We start from the raw sequence: 21,921 nt of genomic DNA on the forward strand, positions 1-21,921 counted from the left end.
TGAAACATCACCATCAAAGAGACTTCTGTTCTACATATATAATACTATGTTATACATAGTATTAACGTATACTAATACTAAGAATACACTAATAATTAGCTAATACTGTATTATTAATACTATATGTTATATATACTATATGTTATGTATAGTATTAATATTTACTAGATAAATATAAATATAAAAATATTAGACATTGTGTTAATAATAATATACAAAGAGGCTTGCATAAAAATTAAAATACTTAAATTCTAAATAGCACACAGTGATTAGATATGTAGCAAATAGGTAGGTAACTAGTATTTTTCTTGCTAATCACAGACAATATAGCCACATCACATACTTCCAACTTATTTTTCCTCACATGAAAAAAATTATTTGGTTGTAAATAAGAATATTTAATACTTTACACAACCAAGCAATTGCACCTAGGTATGGAGGTCGAGAATCAATTGAAACCACAGATCATGAATCTTTTTCTTAAATAGAAATGTAACCCTAATAGAAATTCCTCCCTTTTTCTCTGCCAACTTTACCACTACACAATATGCCACAGAGAAAAAAGGGGAAGTGTCAACTTGTGTAAATTGTCTCTTATGTAATGCAAACCATCTGCTTAAAAAACAAAACAAAATGAAAAACCAAGCCACTCCCAAGCATGACCTGCTATGGAGAAAAAGAAAGAAAAGGAAATTTACTACATTGAATCGAAAGCCAAAGACCATAACCTGCCATGTAACCATGGAGAAAACATTTACCCATCTTCTCCCTGTATTTACCTAATGTTGCAAAATATTTTGAAAAGTATAAGTGAATAATTTGCTGTGTTTATATTAGAGATTGATATTATTGTATTCTCTTCAGTATTTCAACCTTCTAGAATATTTCCATTCAGATAGGAACCTAAGCAGATAAACCTCTCTTTTTCAACGAGAGTAGCTCTTACACAATGATGCCACCATTGAATCAGAAGATCCCTGAGTCAGGGAGACATCCCTGAGTCCAGAGACAGCTGGAATCTGTCAAAGCACGCAGCTACAGAGTATCAGTATGTTCTTCCTCTGTTCTTCTATTCTTCTTTAGGTGTTAGTCATTACAGGAATCTAAATGGACCCCTGCTATGACCTGCTATGACTATTTTTGTGTTATTCACAGTCTCACCTTCAAAAAAGGAAGTATTTGTAGAGAAAACAGTACTCCTCCTTTCCACTGTCTCTGGTTAAGTCATTATTCAATTGGGAAACACTGGCTGAGGAATCCTACCACATACACTCTCTAAAAGCACTGGAAGACATACATCTGACCCTCTTTTCCTCTAACATGGACAGGTGAACCAAAAAGTATTGAATAAATTAATTTGGTTTCATTATCTAAGCTGAACGAGACAAAAATAGCAGTATAAATAGGTATTCATCCTTTTTTCTCTTTCACAAACCTCAAGGCTTGATCACACATTCTCTTCCAGCTGCAGCTGTGCTGGATGAAGAGGCCACCATCTCCAACCACAGTCCCCTGCCAAAGGTTACCACTGTGACCAAGCTGCTTGCTTAATCACTTCCCAACATGTTTCCATCAAAATGAGCCAGCTTAGTTTAAGCTATTTTAACAGAATTTTACCTGCTATCCCAGTTTGGACAGAAGTGAGTTAGGGAGTGCTTAACCAAGAAGCTTGGCCAGTATGCCAGAAGTTAGAGGCACAGTGATGAGCGGCAGGAGGCGGTAAACTCTTCAGCCACGTGGCCTGCAGACAGAAGATGGCAGGTAACCCGCCATGAGGTATGACACATAGCACAACCAACTAGAGAGCTGGAGCGCCTTAGATGACATGCTGCTTAATTTGAGATACTCTTTTGGAGGTCTCATTTTACAAATGGACGGGGCACATAACAGTATAAATACTATGTCCCTTTCAAGATGTCCTCAGCCCGATACCCATAATCAAGGTACTCAACGTCAGTAATTATTTATGAAAATATACATTATTTATCATGGCAATCTCCCCTTCCTTTTCCCCCAAATTTTCAAATCTCCCTTTTATTGAGAAACACCATCTGGATTTCTCTAAGAACTGATTTTCATGGCTATTAGTTATTTGTGACTGGAACTGAATTGTCCCATGCAGATTTTAGTGTTCCTATGTGCAGGTTGTTAATGTTATTAAATAACAGAATCCCACTAGACAATTCCTATGAATCAACCACGCAAAATAATTTTGAAAATCTATCAGTCCAGAAAAAAGGACAGATTTTCCAAAAGGGCTGTGAAGATGAAAGGGAGTCAGGTTATGTACTATGCACCTTATGCATTTTCATAAGGTACATGCAGCAAAACACACAATTGCAGTCAGCTAAAGATGCAGGTAGTGGGATCTTCAGAAGTACATAAGAAGGCTTTGCTTCCAAAAGTGAACTTAGTGAAAGTCAGGCATTTAATATGCTGAGAAGCTGAGCAAATCAATCTGCTCTAAGTTCTCTGATGCAGTGCTATACTGGTATCCACTTTATCTCATTTCAGGCTAGCATTGGTGACTGTACTGAAGTTCATAGTATAAATATTTGCTAAATACCCTTTAGATTTAGATCCTAGTGCCTTTTCAAATGGAGATGTAGTCTCCTAAATCATTCAGGTACTTCAGAAAATTTTTTCCAAACCTCTTTGGTTTACAATCTACCACATCTTTGCCAAGAGGCCTGATAAACAGAAGGGCAAACAGAGAAGTGGGAGAAATATGTTTTAATGGCCTGTCAAAAACATTACTTGATGTGAACATGTTATAGTTTTAAGGCAGCTACTTTTTTTTTCATTGCTACAAGCTTTCTAGGTGTAGCTAAATCCGTATATGCTTTTGTTTACACTAAACTGTGAGTGAAAAGAAAAAATCCTTTGGACTACTTATCACTTTTCCTCAGCTTCTCAGTCAAATTCAGTCAAACATGCCAGGGAATCACCAAACACAGAGCTGTCTTTTTCCACTGGCTTCTGCTCAGTCCTAGACCTTGGCATGCTGTTAATTCCAAGCCTTACTGCCAGGAGCAGCAGCCACTTTGCTCTTTTTCATTTTCAAGGTTACACAAACATGTGATGTCATACGTACTTCATGGATGTGAGGTACTATATGAATGTCTTACAGTTAATGCACATGCAGTAAAAGGAAGGAAAAGAAACACCTCAACTCTTTCTATCCAAATCAGACTTCATTAACATGGAAGTGACTTGATCTGCCAGATATATCTAATAGGGTGCCTTTCTTGACCTTTTCCAGGCCTACAGTTATGTTAGCATCATATCCAATGTGGCTTTCAGTTAAACATTCTGTAATGTGAATCACTGCTTCTTCCTTTTGAGAAAGAACGAGTGTGAAATCACTGGAAGAACTGAATGAGCCTATGCTTTGGCACTGTAGCTGCTGAGGGATGTGAAGTGTTTTGAACAGTAATTTTCAGTACTGGTCCCAGACTATAAAATATTAGGAAAACGCAGTTGTGGCCAAGCAACTCAAGTTCTCATTCAAGTACTGTATCTACAATGTTACGGGAACTGAAAGAAATCTCAAATTGTGGGCTAAGCCAGTTTAACTAAAGGAATCTTTTTACATTCTAATTTTGTGAAACTACTGCAGTGGCAAGTGCTGAATAACTCAAAATAACCGATGAATTCATGGGTTAGTCAATGATGCAGATGGATACACTAACATGGACATAATAAAGCTAAGCACACATACTAGCGACAGGACAGTAGAGCAAGCAAATCCCAGATAACTCAGTAGGAGACTGATGTCAGAAGAGTTATACAAGCACAAATGCATGAAAATGAGACTATGAAATTCATCCTTTAGCTAAGTCTATTCATGGAAATGGAGATCCTCAGTTAATCTTTAACTTGTACTTGTTACCATCTTGCTGACAGGAACATGAAATCCTATAGAAGGCTTAAGTAAAATTTCCCCCCCAAAAAACTGAGAGAGTGTAGAGAACAATACAAATCTCTCAAAGATTAAAAAAGTAGATGCGGTATTTTTTAGTGTTAGGCTCTCATAAATATAGTGTTAGTCCATCAAACTGAAAGGCATATGCTATCTTTGATCTCTGTGCAGAACCCCTGTTGAGATTAATGTGAGTTCTGTGTGAAGAAAGAGACTAGAATAGGCCCTCAGTTCACAAATAGTAAGCAGGCTGCTTCAGGAAAAAAACGTATTTTCTTACAGCAGTGTTGAAATTTATTGGGAAGTTTCAAATAGCTTCTCTCTTCAGATCTACGTATGTTTGTGTGGTCATGAGCATTCACTCGTCAAAAAGATCTGTCAGAAAGAAGGTGCACAAATCTACTTCTTGTGTGAAATGTTTTGCTGTTACATTGAAACACATACTTATCTGACAATCTTTTCTCATACAACACTGATTACTCCTGCCTTTTAAACTCATCTGTGCAAGTTACTGGCTTTGTCCACTGGGCTAGAGAGGTGACACTTTTATACAGATTGGCATGAAAATGTGCCCTATACCCACTTCCAGCTAAAAAAGTCTACAGGACTTACTGCATCCCGCTTTGTAGCTGAAACCAGGAGGAAGAAGGAATCCTTGCTGAGCAGCTGCTGCTAGGGTTCGTTGGTCTGGAGGGAATACGGGAATCATTAATGGAGGCAGCTGACCCTGGACCTGCTGAACAGGAGAGGGAAAATCAAACGTGGAATTTTTTCTAGGGGAAATGTTTGCTTACATGCTTTCTCTCACTTCTACTCTGTGAGGTCAGGTTTGAATATGCTCCTCCATAATGTTCCAGTAGCATCAACTATTCAGCCTCATCTTAATTATCGAAACACTTCATATGAATCACAGTAATCCAAAATAAATCAAAAGATTGCACTGACGCATACCTATATTCCAAGTAATTATTCCCCCCACAGTTCATAAACCTCAGTTCTATTTGACTACAGGGTGGGCTTTTCTTCTCTTTTATCGCATTGTGCAACAGTATCTTTGTCTCAAATAGTAGCTTTCATCCTGAGCCCAAACACAAAGATCCAAATACACAGAAGTACAAATTTGTGCAAAAGTAATGTACAGCACAGTCAGTACTATTCTTCTGCCCATATATGTGAATTTATATGTACACGTGAAAAGACAAAGTCTCTGAGATGTTAAGAAAAAAGCTGAGACACTTTATTCACAAATATAACACAGCTATGTCTAAAGTGCTAGCTGTTCAGCTTTGCACAGCAACCGTATACAACCATGGAAGCCAGGAAATGGAAAATATTATATTGTAAGTGGATACTGCAAAAGACTTAAGACATGCAGAAATTAGTCATCAAAACTGGAGGTTTGCCATGGCACAGCATCTAATACCATTGCTTTTACCAAGTTTTGCCAGAGGTTTTAATTAGTAGAACTGGACAACATCTTTGTACTTCACGCAGATGAGAAACAGAAAGTTTGCTAGATTAAACAATTAAATGGCTAGTTTTAATTAAAAAAAAAAAAAAAAAACACAAACAAAACACCACCATACTGACAAGTAAAACTTTATTTTCTGGAGATCAGTCAGTAGAGAATGACTCATTTTTTAAGAGAGGTCATCTTAGATTTGTAATTGCAAATTGCACTGTAAAGCTGAAGCATTGGAAATATAGATCCATTACCACAGATTAAAAAAAAAAAAAAAAATGTGGTCTGTAGCCTTAAGAAACAAGGAGAATTAGGGTGTTGGTAGACAACTGTTTTTAGCCAGAGGCATAAGAAGGTATTACTCCTTTCATTATTGCCTGTGTAGCAGAACTGGCAAAAGAGAATCTGTGTCAGCTCTTTGGCTGCCACAGCTCAGAGTACAGCATCTTAATTTAATTTTATTTTAATTTGATCTCCTGAAGATCCAGGAGATGTCTCAGTTCACCCAACACTGCTACAAAGCAGAAGAGTGATACGAAACTTGGGATTGTAACCTCTTAATTTATGCCAGGATCTGTTAACACCTATATGTGTGCTGCCTGTATCTTTATAGTCTGAAACAATTTGCAAGGATGAAGTTCAAGAGTGCGGTTGATGGAAATCCTTGCAGTGGGAGATTAAGATCGGGACTGAAACTGGAGTAGATGGGGCTCCATTCACTGAACTCAATCCATTTTTTGTTACTTCTGTACTCTGCTTTCTATTCTCATCCTCTTAACTATAAGGCATATGTACTTTAACTGGACGTCAGGAGATAAAAACATTTAAAACGTGACTTCTCATAATCACTCAGTCACCCTAGAACTAACTGTCCAATATTTGCCTTTTTGTCTTTTTTTTGCCCTTTTTTTTAAAGACAAAGTAACTGTATTCTTTTAGAACAAAAATGAACAGCCGTGTGGAATTTTTGCATAGTACTCTTCTTCGGCAAAAAGCCACAGAACTTTTTTTTTAAATGGTTTCCAAGGATGAAAGTGACTTTGCCAAGCAAAGAAGCTTCAAAACAGGACTCAAAAACACTAATAGAAAGACAGATGGTTCTACTAAGAGATTTGCTGCCAAAAAAAATGTTAAAAAAAAGTGAAAAAAATGGAGTGATGTTATTGAAGCTGACTGCAAAGTTCTCTGATGACTGCAAATACTCTTGTCCCACTGCAAGTGTTAACTCTGCCTCCAGGGCTAATATAACTAAAGTACCACACACACACAAATTGTCATTGCCAAGCCCACAATGGAGCACAAGTCTGCACTTGATTCCAAGTGACTGCCAAATACACGAGCAAAACACCACACTGAAAAATTCCCATTTAGGAAAACATTTACCAGGAAAATGCCCTTTCTTCTTAAACCTGACTGTTGCAATTCATTTTTTTTTTCAAATCACTGTTCGCCTTTGTCTCTCCACAGGGCCTTTAGATCCACTAATTTCAATGACACAAACACAGTTGTGTTAAGGAGGTAAGGACTGTAGAGTGATGAGGATGGTTTGCATGGATACAGAAATAACGCAGTCAAAACAATGTGATTTTCATTCCAGGATGGAATGTATGTAGCACCACTCAAACAGCTACACTTCATTTTCTCCCAAATACAAATAAGTGCAATTATGATTTTATTTTAATCCGATTACCTGACACAATACAATACAAATTACTCTTCATTTTTATGGCTCATTTAACTACCACATTTTAACTTTTGTATGTTTATTATTATTACCCAGAATTGCTAGGTTACAACTGTTTCAAGTGGCACAGAATACAGGCCCTTCCTTCTGAGTTTTATGCAAAGGGTATTTTCCTTTTGTTGCTGTTGTTGTTTAGCTATTACTACATCAATTAACAGCTCTCACAAAAGTTTTGTTTTGCTACATTGTTTGCATACTTTCCAAAGTTTTCTCGACAATAATTTCTTCATTTCTAATTTCAATGTAATGGACTACAAACCAGAGCTATTTTCAGCCCTTCCAATTTGTTCTGCTACTGGACAAATATATGTACACAAAATACTAACACATCTTTAACAGTAAAAAAATGAATAGAGTTGTCAAGATTGTCCACTTGCCAGTCTCTCTACGTGACTGATTATCTCTTCTTAATTGTAATTTCCTGAAAGATTGTAAATTAAATCCTAATAGATTTAATGGGCTACAACCTCACCTTGTAACTTCTTACATACTTTGTCATATTAGTCTGGATGATGCAGATACGATCTCCCAAGGGCCTATTTTTTTCACTACACATATTATTGTCCCAATGTCAACTGAACACACAGTTCCCTGCTCTTTCTCTCAATTTTAATGCAATCACCACATATCTGATTAACCAGAAGTACTCTTGGGCTGCACAACAAACTGCAGATGTGTGTTATGCACAGAAAAGGAATCTGACATAAAGGAAATAGCAAAGAAATGAACAGAATGTCATGAGAGTTGTAGTTCTCTACAAAGTCAGTTCACCGCTCAGGGAATTCGTACTTTCATCCACGTATCTCTGACAAATAATTTGATGCAAGAGAGAAGCCCATGCTGCAAGGAAGGAAGGAAGACCATACCACTTGACATTTAGGTTTTGAGAAATATTTCCCTTAAGTAAGTGGTTAAACAAGAGTTCAAACAGGCCAAGAGAGCAAAGCCTCTCTTATTTATAATGAGGAGAGCAAGTCATCTTCTGTTATGGCAAAATATTTTAGGAGTGGAAGAAATTGAAACCAAGTTTTAACTGGAGCCCAAACCAGTATCAGGGACCCTTCATACTCATCACTGAAAATACAAAAGGGAGACTATCCCTAAAGAACTTAACAATGAAAAAAACAGTATGAGCATGTGACAAGTTATTAATACTGTATTTACGGTGCAAGCGGGAATCTGAAGCAACCAGAGTTGCCTGTAAAGACTTTCAGTTTGGGGAAATGCTTCTCTGAATCTTTACTTGTTCTGATGCCTTTCAAAATCTGACCTTAAATGACTTACTCTTAGCAAAAGAAATTTGTTATTAAACTTGGAACATATTTAAGATGTGCAAACCTAGGCCAGTATCTTCACAGATCTATGCGTTTCCTTTATGACCTGACCATAACAAATGCACTCACATAAATAAGTGCACTCGGTGCAGCTAATGCCAGATTCCCAGCATTCCTGGCTTCATTAGAAGCGTAATACTTCTGTTTAAATTTTGGTCTCTTACCTACTTTTAGGGACATACTATGGTTACCACAGCTACCTAAGCACTAAGCAGTATGTTTTTAACAGCTACCCCTACTGTTTGTTACTAGCTCCTGCTGTGACTTGTATAAATTTAGATTGCAAACACTTGACAATTGCAGTTCTACTCCATTTTCTGTACAATGCCACATGCACTTTGGGTCATTATATAAATAGCTGCAAATACAAAATAGTTCGACAAAACAATAAGGTTGCAAAGGTAAGCATTCAAGGCTTAGGAAATACCAGAATCCGGATAGCTTGCATGACCTTATTTTGGCCCATTATGCCCAAGCATCCTGACACAGTCTTTCACTAGAAGTTCACAGTTTTTCCCCTCACGTGATTCTTGCTTAATCCAGAAGGCTCATAATACTTCTCAAGTAACAAACCCATACTTTCAACAAACCTAAGCCCCTAACATAGCAGCTACTGTTAGTTTTATTTGTTTTATCCTTATAGACATATACCAATTTAATTTCCGTATTTGCTCGTTACATGTTTATTAGCATAAACTTTTGTATAAGTTTTCCTCTCTCCAAGGTAAATAATTCAATACAGTTCCTGGCATCCATGTGTAACACTTTACACTGAGGGGTAAATACTGATCTTCCACCCACCTCTAGTTCCTCAGAAGCAATTCTATCAATTTCAGTGAGACTGGTGACGGAGTAACGAATTACTCAGTGTGAATAAGATGGCTGCAAAAAGCAACACTCCCTTCTCTGCAAACCGACAAAACTCCGAGCAGTCCTTTACCCTTGAGCTGTTTAGATGTCCTTCACAAGCTGCATGAGCATCTTTGCTGAAATGATCTCCTAAATGGCTTGTTCATGTAGATATGTGTCTAATTTTTATTTTCATTTGAGTTACTATTGTCAGTTACTCAAAGAAGTTCAAATTTTACATTCCTAGAACCATGGATGTGCTTGAATGATTCTTTTAATTTCGAATTGTTGTATGAATATCTTCTTGCCCACAACCTGTTTAGAAGTTAAGTATCTCTTCTGCTGTATACAAAAGAATGTAATGTACATTTACCATGCAATGACATAAATATGTCCTTCAAAAATGACATGTTTAATTGCATCAGTCCCCCTTCCTCCAGAAACACTTGGCTCATGGTGGCACACACTCTGCTGAGGACTGGATTCTTTAATTAGCATGTGTTGGCCAGCTCTTTCTCTCTCTCTCACACCCCCCCACATCTATCTTAAGGGAAATAAAAATATATGTCCTCATATAACTACAATCTGCTATTTTCCCTTACAGTGACGTTTAAAATAAGAAAAGAAAATGTTATTCTCCTCATTCTCTTCCCTGTATCAGTTCCCTAAATCGACTTAAGTGTGTCCCAAATCTATGTAACGGGGAGACTTGCCTATCTGGGTAATGCAGTGATCACCCTCCCAGTGAGTTTGAGGTGGCTTTTTATGGGGTGCTTAGTGAATGCTTAAGAAGCAAAAATAGAAGATGCATGCCAAGAAGAAGAGACACACAGGAGACAGACAGCACACCCATCCTACCCCATGCTCTAAAGACCAAATGCTTTGCCTTTACTGCTAAGAAGCAGCTCGCTCCCCTGCCAGGCATGGTGGTATAGGGGTTCCTGGCAAAGAATTTTGTGATCAATGTTTCTTCTTGATTCTCACTGGAGAATTTTTCTGCAGTGGATGCTTTGGGCCCTAAACATTACTCTTTCCTTTGTCGCATAAGAGGCTGTCACAGTTCATACCAGTACTTATCAAAATTCATCTTGCCTGAACACCCCAGACCATTCAATAGTAGCACCTCACTGTTCACAATTGTTTACAAACAGTGGTACTGATCGTACAAAAGTGGCAATCTTTTAAGAAGAATGAAAAAGGCTATTTAGGCAGAAAAAAATACCTCCTATTTTAACTCCACTACCACAAGAGAATCTTATTTGGAATGATAGTGTAGAAAAAATTATTAGTTTGCTGGAATATGGAGACAATCCGTCTTAACAAGTAATAGTTTGTATGCATGCACCTTGGCTCACAGAAAACACATGAAAAAAACTTTGAGGGAAACTGAAATCCAGAGAACTACATAAACATTTTTTGTTTTAAAAAGCAAGGCTTTTCCAGACACGAAACTTTCTGTCTTTGCTCAGTCCTGCAAGAGAATCCAGGTGTCACCACCAGCACCCATCTCAAATTCATTTCATCAAAAAGTCTTTAAGTACTACTGAATGAACACATGCTTAGCCTTTTTAACCGAAGTGCAGAGAAGTGCCTTAAACTGCCAAATAATACAGACAGTAGCTGTTCCCATGTCAATAATTTGCTTCCAAAGGCTTCCCTCCGCCACTTCATACTACAGAACAAAATGGCTGGTGAGAGACAAACACCTTCAGCAGCACTTTGAAGGATACAAGCCAAAATATATTTTTGCATCAAGAAGCATCTCTTGGATACCTCTAAGGGAAGAAAAAGCAGTATTATTTATTCATTTATGTAACCAAGATAACTTTAGAAGACTTCTTTTCTATTTGATTTGGTACAGAAAAATCATGCAGAGGAGGGAAAAGCACTGACATGAGTTTCTCCCATTTGGGACGACACATAACAAGGAGTATTCCGGCTTGTGCCACTTAGCATGGAAGTTATCCACAGAGCAATTTTGCCGCGAAGGCATTTGCACAAATGGCCCTACTGAAAACAAAGAGGCCATCTGAAATAAAAAAGAAGACACACTGAAATTCATTCCAGTATGAAGCTGGTTTAAGTCAAAATCTTAAGAGTTCATGCAGGAATGGCTGCTCCAGGCCCTGAAGCACCCCAGTGGGTGGGGTTCTCCAGCAAAAACAGGCCTTTCAGGACAAGCTACCTTAATTCAGGTAACAGCTATGCTAGAAGACTGAAACATATTCTCTAAACTGCCCTTTCCAATCAAAGTCAGTTGCAGCTCTGGAGCAAAATTCAAAACAATGAAACAATGTGCACTTTCTTTCTTTTTTTTTTTTTTAGAGGAAAAAGATCCATTGCTTGGTTGATTGAGCCATTTGTTCCGTGAAGAGGCTGAAGTTAGCAGAGGCCACAAAATTGTCTTTAGAGGTATGATGACCAATGTTTGGGCCAGACTGATTCATTTCACCTTAATTAAAATTCACACAAATACTGTTTCTTATGCCATAGCTTCCAAGCACCTAGTTGTCTTGTTTAATTGGTAGTACCCTTCCTAGAAGGACAAGCCAGGACTATAATGGAAAGCTGCCATCAACTTGTGACTGTCACAACTGATGATTTATATGGCATATTGTCCCCTATTTGTGTATTTCCTGGCTAATAGCAACTAGCTCCCAAATGTAACCGTCATGTAGCAAGTTATCTGCAAAGTCACTCCCTTCAAACTGGAAAGTCTATGAGCTTACATTAATAACCGATGCTGCCTCACAGCATATGATAGAACATACAGTTCCCAGATGCTTGTTTAATGCTTTTCCCAACGAGCTCTGGACCAGTGCTGACGGCTCTAGCAGTAAGCTATTTAGGGAAACATTTGTCAGTGAAAAGAAAACAGGTGTGAGATTTCCTGATGTGTTTTAAAAGACAGCATGTAGGATAATTTCTTGAGCTACACATGTGGACTGTTTTTCACAGTTAGCTGATCTATTATATATTGGTTCCATTATTCACATTATAATGAACTCGGGGTTTTTTGCACATGCAATAAAGAATCAGAGACAAAAATAAGTATACTTCCCTTGATGTTGTTCATATCAGCATTCTAGAAGTTACCTGTAGTTTCCTTCTGATTTTCCATGTTCTCTTTAAAGACACTGGAGTGGCTGTGTTTTCTGTGTGTGTGCTAACCCACTTCTCTCTCTTTCTCCAAAGTATTTTATTTGGTATATCCAATACTCCCATTTTACCAGATAAAATTCGTTGTGTGGCAGTATTATAGATCACTGTCAAAAGAGCTCGAGAAGGAAGGTCCAGCATTAACTACTGCTACTAAGGAAGAGAGAGGAACAAATAGGACAGTTTGTGGCAGCTCTGTGTTAAGTAAGGGCTGTTCCTTTTTTAATGCTGTTAGAAATGGAGTGACAGGTATGACAGTCAAAAGAGGTGTGCAAAATCTAGAGTGTTTTCCTGTAAGAGCATGGTTTTTAATGCATACAAGGTTGACTTTGCAAATATTAACATTATTAATCAATGGGTATGCTGTAAGAACAAGAAGGAATGGGAAGCAGGGATCAGCACACTAGTGTGTGACACAAGGATAGGGGAGGACAGGAAGAGGAATCACCCAAATTGCCTGTCCAGTAACTTCTGTGAATGCTTCAAATCAATGGATTCAGGTAAAGAAATAAATTGTAGTATTACACCTCATCACAGGCAGCAAGGCCGGCTCCCCTCTGACAGATAAATCCTGTCAGCTGGGAGAAATGCCCCACCCTGCTCTCTCTTCCATACTTCTGAGGTGCTTTTGCATTTCTCCTGACACCAGAAGTATTGCTGTGAATGTTTTCATGCAAAGGATGCAAACAGGACCACTGTGTCCTCACAAAATGTTGATTCTATAGCTGCCCCAGACAGATTCCAGATTAGGAAGGAAACATTTATTTTATTTGTGGTTCTTGCTCTTACGCAGACTGAAGAGACACAGCTTTTGGGGTGTAAGCCTACTCACACAGTGGGCCCCTTCATTTACTAAGTATTGGCATATGTTTTTGCAGAATCAGAAGCAAAATTCTATTTTATTTTATATAATTTAATTCAAAGATTTCTTTAGTGCATTTTCCCTAAGAGATGAAGAAATAGATGGCAAGAGCAAGGTTATGTACAGAGCTGACCAGTATTTTTTGTCATATAAAGTTATTAAGAAACATCTGTGTTAAGACCATCTTTACACTCTTTCCTTTACCTGTTGTTGATTGTACCATATCTGCATATTAAAATCCAAGTAAAAAATCACTTCAGTGTGTAACTTCCAGTATTATTTTTTCCTGTCTACTGTTCCAAGTGGGATTTTTTGAATCTCTGAAATAGGGAGAACAGTTCTAATATGGAAACAATTGGATTTAAAATGGTGTACAGATGAAGGCAAATGCCATGAGCTCATTTTTGACACAATGGTAAAGTCCAAATTCATGAATAGATCAATATCTAATGACTAGACCACTTAATAATGAGCTGCCTTCATTAAGAGACTTGTTATTGTATTAACGACCCCAAGACACTCTTGGAGAAAAACTGAATCAAAAGTAGCAATCAGCTCGTGGTTCAAACACTGCTTAACGGAATGAGGGTCTATAACATAGGTAAGGATAAAATAGGAATTTAGTGGGTGTGCTGTGGTACTTCACTGGAACATAAAAGACTTAAAAGGCAAGCCCACCTCTCATCCTGGTCTTCCTTTGCTCCCACCGTGGCAAGATACCTCCCCTCTAACGCTCTAGCACCGCAGTGTGCCGCAATCTGGCCTTATATTTCAACTTTTCCACTGCCACTCATTATGAGCCATGCATGACACGTTGCCTTGTAAAGATTTTACATATAGTAAAATATTGAAGTCACATCAAACAATATAAAGCAGTTCTACTTTCATAATCCTTAATGCAGAAGTCTTGGTTACTCAGATTGGTTGGTGTAGAAGACACGGAGATCATCAGAATTCTGCCTTTTAGCAGCTATTTCTTGTTGTGTTTTTTGTGCCAATTTCCTTAATATGATTTAAGGTAATATTAAGATAGAAAGAGACAAAATCTTAAGGTTTCAAGATGTATTTTTCACTCAGTATCTCTTTGACAAGTGGAGTATCATTAATTAAAACAAACATGACAATTTTTATGTGTAGACGGTGGGCAAGAAATGGGTTATTTAATATCATGTAGTGGGCAGAAATTCAAAAACCCATTCAGTTGCTGAATAGTGCAACAGTATAAACAGACATGAAAGTCTTATCAAAGTCATTCACTTATAATCATACTATGTAGAAAGAGAGAAAAAATTCATATAAAAGACTTGGAAAACAAATTCCACATTAAAAGTCTGTACACTCTCTCTTTTTTTTTTTTTTTAAATTGAAAGGTTGAGGGACATACTTAATAAAACAGTATACAATGTAATATAGTACGGGGAAGGAAACATTCTTCATGACCTGATCAGTGTAGACTTTGGCAGAAATTGGTCTGCTCAGGAAATTTTACACTTAAATCCACTGATTAAGCCCTTTGAATGCTCCCTCTTTTTCCCATTTTCTTATTATTATTAAATCAGATACATGTTTCAATGTATGGCTGGTCTCCAGTGACATCAGTTTCAGTGCACTAGTTGCTACAACAACTCAACGTAATTCTTTCCAAAAGACATTTTACTATTATTATTATTATTATTTTCTATTGAGTTTTATTTCTTTCTTCATGGTCTTAAAACCCCCTGCACTTAAATATGATGGACAAATGGAAAACTAAGACCAAATGTTAGTAGAAACCTCTGTGGAAAACACATTTCTAGTGTTGGATAGCCTCTAATTACTGCCCAGGGAAATGCACAATAAAGACTTCTTTTCCATCTTTCAGCTGTTCGGACTTGTTTCTGACTGTCCCTTTTGCCTGTCGAATTGTTCCTTAATAAGAGTTTAGTATCACCATCAAAAGTTCGATTTTAAAAGTAAAAATGTATTCAAGTTGCAGAAGAAAGAATATTTAAATATATACGTAGCCACTTTTCCTTTCATGTCCTGATGCTTTTTTTTCCTCATTGCCAAAATCCTCATTTGAAAATAAGTTTGGGAGCATTTTTTAATAGGATTGAGGACAGCCTCTCATCTTGTGCCTACAATTTTGGGACAGCAATACATTTAAAGCTGACAGAAATACATCTACAGTTAACTGTAGATACAATGGTAAGAGTACAGACATCTGACCTTCTGATTGCTGTGTACAGCCAGGTAGCCAGCTATCCAAATCCTGCAGCTTGTTTACCGCACTGAATTGCAGGCACAAAAGTTTTAATTGACTTAAGCATTGTGACTTTTTTTTTTTTTTTGCTGTCTCCTTCAGTTTCTCTTTGCCTTCCTCCTCCACCTTTAATATTAGAAATTTGAGGAAAAACACAAAAAGACTAGGCGAACATGTTTCTTTGGCACTTCTAGATATGGACCATGCAACAGAGAAGAAAATCGTCTACCTCACAAGAGCACCTATCATCATAAATCAATTTTTAATTTTACTGCTGGATTACAGCAATCAGATAAACACTTGCTGCCTGCCTTCCTTGTATATTGCTCTTTGAATAGGCTTGGCCTAAGATTTAGTTAGGTGTGGGAGCCCAACCTACCTTACAACTCCCAGACAATATCTGATTGGTATGCAGTGGGGAAAAATATAATAGCATTCACAAAGCAGAATACACTCATAATATATGAAGTGCAGGATCTCGCAAGAGGGGGAAAAGTACAACAGAGTAAAAATGAATAATCTTTGGCTATTTTCTTCCTAGTCTGAAGTAGTTCTTGAATGTACAATCATTTTTTTCTGGCTTGCCTGCCTTTAAATATATACATACCATACTCCTAGTTCATTTTTTAAGCCACCGTAGGTATTACAGGACAATTTACATGTGATTTGCATTTTTTTTTTTTGAGCCTGTGGTTTTGGTAAGTCTTCCAAACCTAATGACTGTTCTTTTGGCCAGCAACATAAATGCTGTAATCACACAATTATTGTGCTGGGAACAGTTTAATTCAGCATTTTGTTCTCAACCACAGAACAATTACTCAACAATTTTGGTTAACCATACTAGCTCACTGCCTGGAGAGGAAGCCGAATATTCACAACATCTATTGTCTTACATAAAGGCAGTTAGTAGATTCGTATCTATTACAACTTTCCAGCATCACTTCGCTCTTTGGGGTACTTCCACATACTCCCAGTTAATGAAAATAAATTACTAGCGGCACACTTTATAGCTTATTCATCTCTATCTGTTGAATGCTTTTAATTGTGCATTTGCATACTAAAGAGGAAGGTAGATGCGATGTGTCTGGGAGAGAGGGATATAACAGAGCACTGTAAAAAGCTCTGAAAATACCACAGTGATGTTATCCATCTCCGCTATTCTTCTACGCATACACCATGGCCATTCAGAATTCATTTTAAGTTCCATCTACTTCTCTTTAGGAAAAAAAGGACTTTTCTGATCAATTTATTTATTCCTAACATGGTTTATACTGAAACACTGTTGGCTACACAGTACTCCTGAGTTCTCTTTAAGCAAAATTTAAGACAGAACGAAGTTTTAGACCAGAACACAGATTCTGGGGCTGGACATTTGGTGCAACTGAAAATCGGGGGCTTCCTGCTCAGGTTCACCAATGCAAATCAACAATGTTATTTCTTACTAGTGTGGGACAGCCACAGCTCCAATATAACTAGGGGATCTGCTGATCCTCAGGGCTCTGGTCGTGTCACAAGACGTGACAGTACTTGATGCCACTGAGTTAGGCTGAAGGGGAGAGCCGGAAAAGCCCTTGAATAGTTTTCACTCACTCACTGGCATGACTAAGATGTGAAGATTTATTTGAAACCCGCAATATTTTTGTCAGATAAACAATTGTGCAAATGTTTATCTGTGACTGGGCTTTTTTTTTTTCTTTTTTTTTTTTTTTAGGCAGTAATACTTGACATGCTTCATGTGGTAGACCTGACTTGAAATAAAACAAATGATAGTTCCGACTCTTCAATAAGAACTGCTTTAAGATAGTTAACTGTCAGGTTTGTTTCATGTTTTCTGCTCCAAATTTCAGTTCTGGAAGCATTTTACCTAAGAAAATGTAAACATTTTAATAATCATAGAACAGCAGAACAGCTTGGGTTGGAAGGGACCTTACAGATCATCTAGTTCCAACCCCCCTGCCACGGGCAGGGATGGATGTCTCTGCTACTTTTGTTTTTGTTTCCTCTTGCCAGTCACAGGGAGTATTTTCACTCAAAGCTGTGAATCTGAAAAGTACAACCCTGGCAATGCTGCTGAACAAGTAAAATTAAACCAATTAAACAAAGCTGACTCAATAAACTTAATTTGATACTAAGAGAGATCAAGGAGGAACCCAGCAGATGAAAAAATGAAGTAGTATTTGATTTTTTAGATGCCTTTAGCTTTTAAGTAGTATTCAGCTCAGAAAATGGACTTTGTAATAAGAATCATTTTCTTAAGGGCAAAATTTGACCTGTAGGAACTTTTTGTTGAATCCTTGCTCTGCTGAAGTCAAATACAGATTGACACACATGGCACTCAGCAGAAATATCTTAATTAAAAAAGAAATAAATAAATTAAAATCAAATCAAAAACCATACTAGGCATCTGAGGAACAGAACGTAGGCTCAAATGTCATCACTAGTTAGATACTGAACAGTGATATCTCTTTTTTGCTCCATTTATGACATGAACAGTATGTCTCTTTTTGCATGAAGCTCAGTTTTGGCAAACATGGAGAAACATCTTGTCCCCAAACTACCTCTGGATCTCAGACTTTTCTCCCAAGATGTGGGAGACACCATGTGAAGGAAACAGAAGCCCCACTCCAGTTCTTTCCATTTATTGGACAAGTGCTAAGCTTTCACAAGGCTACTGCACACAAAAAAGCAAGGACTACCCCTCCTTTTCCTGACGCATGTTAGAAAGGAAGCAGCTACATTTTATGATCCTGTCATGCTGGTGGCTGAGCCTGTCAGGTGATGCCAGCGTTGCTCTGCCTTGTTTCTGGACCGCGATGAGCCTCAGTCAGGAGCTAAGCATTTAGGTATTTAGACTGGAGCAGTTCCAGGGCAGGCACAGAAGGAGAACTACAGAAACCTTTCAGTTCAAATCAGCAGGTGCTGTGAAAGTTCAGATGTCCCCAAAGCTTCAGATCATGTGTTTGAACGAAGGCTCTTCTAAGGACCATCTGAATAATGGCTGGACAGGATGTGCACATGAACTTGGAAAGCCCTCCCGCATCCCCCAGTTTAGATGTTCCCGAAGGGTATCTAAGACCTGTTATCAAAGAGCAAATCCTCTTTTTCGGTCTGGCCCTAAGTCATCCAGGTAAGAACTCTACAGAGAACGACTTTACCAAACAACAGTACAACTGCATTAGAGGTCCTGACAGTACTCGTATTCTCCAGAGACAAGGAAGTAGAAAGACAGCAGTGCTACATAACAACGCATCGCTTGTGTATGTGCATGGACATCATTAATGAAAAACAGCTGCATTCCTGCAGCCAAACAGTTTTGAATAAAACAATCATGGGGCTCCTTGGCACCTAAAGGAATGATTTAGGACATGAATTGCTGGCTTACTGAGTGGCCTTGAAACCTGTTATGTTTACATGAGCTTATTAGTAACACTTTAATATCCCAGAACAAATCAGTAATTACAAATACGTCTAACATGTGGTAAGAGAAACGAAAACCTAGCTAAAGTCTTTGGGTACAATATCCTTCCCTAAAAAGAAAAGGATTATTTTAGCAGTTCAAAACCAAAATGTTTTGCCAGGGAGTTTGTTCATTAAAATGTGATCCATTCTGAACACATCAGGTCCCTTTAAGACTAAAAGTCAGGGCTGTGTGCTCTGAGCCTTTTCATCAAGATGACTCATTCATTCATGGGAAGCGTGGATTGTATGGCTGGCTTATGGTAGCACTCTAAATTAGTACTCACACAATGGAGAGCTTATACAATTGCAGTAGTCCATATCCAGTAAAACTGCCTTAGAGCCTTGAATAATGGGCCTTGCTAAGTCTCTAACAGTTCTGTAAGAACCTCTAAACAGCTGCACACAACACATGACCTGTGCCATCTTTACAATGCCTGCTAACCATGAAAGGAAGCTTTGGGAACTATTTCCTGTGCACCCTCGCCATTGGACAGCATCAATCCCTTTGCTTTTTAGAGAACAAGGGGATTTTTTTTTTCCCCTCTTTCTTTCTTACTTTTTTTTTTCTTTTTTTCTTTCCAATCAGCTCTCTACTGATCATCCTTCACATTTTAGCCTCTGCCCCAGAATACTCTGGACAATAGTACTGATTCCATCTGTGCTCTCCATTAAAGCCCTCGTAATCCTCCCGGAACAGCTGGACACTCCGATTCCACACACAGCCACTCCTCTGGTGGAAGCGCCTGGCTGCAATTACGCTGAGGCTGTGCTTTTTTCGAGTCTCTGCCTGCAAATGCCTTTCCTAGGGTCCTCTAGGGCTGCATGGCAGACCGTCCTGATGCACCAAATGGAACAACGCGCTGAGGCAGACCCAGGCTCAGACGATAATGCAGTGCTTAGTCACCCTGGTGCCCAGCAGCACTTAGAAGGCATTTTTTAGACAAATGACAATATTAATGACAAGCTTCAAATTCCCATCATGTTATTAAGTAATCATGAAGAAGCATCTTCAGTTAATCAAATGGTTTCAGCACCTCTACTTTAACATTGGATGCCTACATTTTGCTTAGAAGCCTTTTTTAAGAACTGTCGTGGTTTGGCACTCTCCTGGAATAGCACATATTCAAGAGAATGATCTGACAGTGTCTGTCATGGCTTGAAATGACAGAGTGCTAGGGAAGGACCAGTAGAGCACACCCACAGGTTGATCTGGCTGCACACCTTGATTTTTCCAGGGACTTAACCTTCCTCAGACACAACCATTGGAATAAAACTTCATTACCTCCCACTTCAGGCCAGAAATACATTAAATATGTATTCAGAAGAAAAGAAAGAATAGCTAAGTTGTCTTTTACAAGAAGTCTATGCTGATATTCTAATTAAAGTCAATAGTGAGTCCTATAGATCTAAGTGCATCTAATGCATTACAATGTGAGTGTATGTTTGTCTGCGTCTGTATACACACATGAATCATCTGTGCCCATAGAGAACTATAAACACACACATTTTCCCGGTAGATGTGAGTGCACACGTCTCACACACCACACAAGAAAATGAGGGAAGCTATCTATAAAACTCATTTCTGGTATTTATTTTAAAATGTAAATGTGTGTGTATGTGCACATATACTGATATTTACACTTAGATATATATATATACACACAGTACCCACGAAACAGATGCCCCCCACACAGGAGTCCACACACATATGCAAGCATATAGGCATGCACCATGCTAGAGATGGTGATACCCAAGGGAAAATTCAAACAGAATGCAAACAGTATTTATCACACACCTCTGACAGTTCCACTTGCACAGTACACACTCTCCTGTCTGAACAGGGACAAAATTGTATAACCCCAAATCTCTCAGAAGCACATTTTCTCTACAGCCAACCGACAGACATATGCCTTTTCCCTCCCATCTTTCCAGGTAACGTTACTGAGCTGCAGTGTTACCCATACTCAGTCCTAGGACAGAGGGAATTCTGAGGTTCTGTACTTTGTAACCCATAAGGGACACCAAGAATTTTTTATTATGAGCAAAAGGGAAGGATTCACAGTTTCCTAATGTGACCCACAATACCTGCAAGAAGCCTTGAAACATCTCAAGACATTAGCCTCCAATGATAACCTTATTTATGGAAAAGCTATCATGGGTGAGTTTTGTATTTTTATCGGACCTATGGTATGAAGCAGTTTCACAAGCAGAGAGACTCAAAAATACATATCCAATAATTTTTCTGAAATGCTCCAAAACTTATTTAAACTGTTTTTTGTTGTTGTTGTTGTTTTTTAAATCTGCAGCTCTCATGCAACACTTTACAGTATAAGGTAGCATAAAGGTTTTACTGCTATTAGCTGGAGATATCATGCATAAGGCACAAGTAGCAAGTAGCACAGGTCTCCTAAACACGTCAACAAACCCTTCCTACTTCTCAGTCCACTGCACAGTTACTACTCCCTCACATGCATTATGTACGAGAATACAGATAGGCTGTCCATAGTTCAGACCAAGATTGGCTTTCTGTTGTAAACCCAAGAATTCAAAGTACATGGTTCAAAGCACAGATACGTGCTTAGATTAAACACTTTCTGACTGGTTCCCCACTCTCATGAGAGGTCATTTATCCTCCATAGTCTTCACAGGTGGTCGGCTGTCAAAGAACATACTTCTAGCTGAATTACAGGAGATTTGGCCAAGATCTTTTTGTGATATGGGACTTCGAAATAGGTACTAATCATATTTTGAAAGTACTTCTATGGCTCCTTTAAGCCACGTTGCTGTGTCCTAGAAACTTCAGATGAGGTTTATCCAGAAGATCTTGGCAAAATCTAGCATAAAGAAAGGCATGTTTGGGAAGTTACTCTCAGGTGCATTAAGAACAT

General features: G+C 38.2%; 1 protein-coding gene across 13 annotated transcripts in view; it reads right to left on the reverse strand.

Moving 5' to 3' along the window:
• Positions 1-21,921, reverse strand: part of SOX5 (SRY-box transcription factor 5) — a 641,693-nt gene that overhangs the window by 96,742 nt on the left and 523,030 nt on the right. For 8 of the 13 annotated variants that reach the window (XM_050715320.1, XM_050715327.1, XM_050715319.1 and 5 more), the window contains one exon: positions 4,535-4,658. In XM_050715320.1, coding sequence (XP_050571277.1) covers positions 4,535-4,658 — 124 coding nt within the window. The remainder of the gene's footprint in view (positions 1-4,534; positions 4,659-21,921) is intronic. The other 5 variants (XM_050715344.1, XM_050715341.1, XM_050715337.1 and 2 more) reach the window with 1 other exon arrangement.

This window comes from Cygnus atratus, chromosome 1 (assembly GCF_013377495.2).
Source record: "Cygnus atratus isolate AKBS03 ecotype Queensland, Australia chromosome 1, CAtr_DNAZoo_HiC_assembly, whole genome shotgun sequence".
NCBI lineage: Eukaryota > Metazoa > Chordata > Aves > Anseriformes > Anatidae > Cygnus > Cygnus atratus.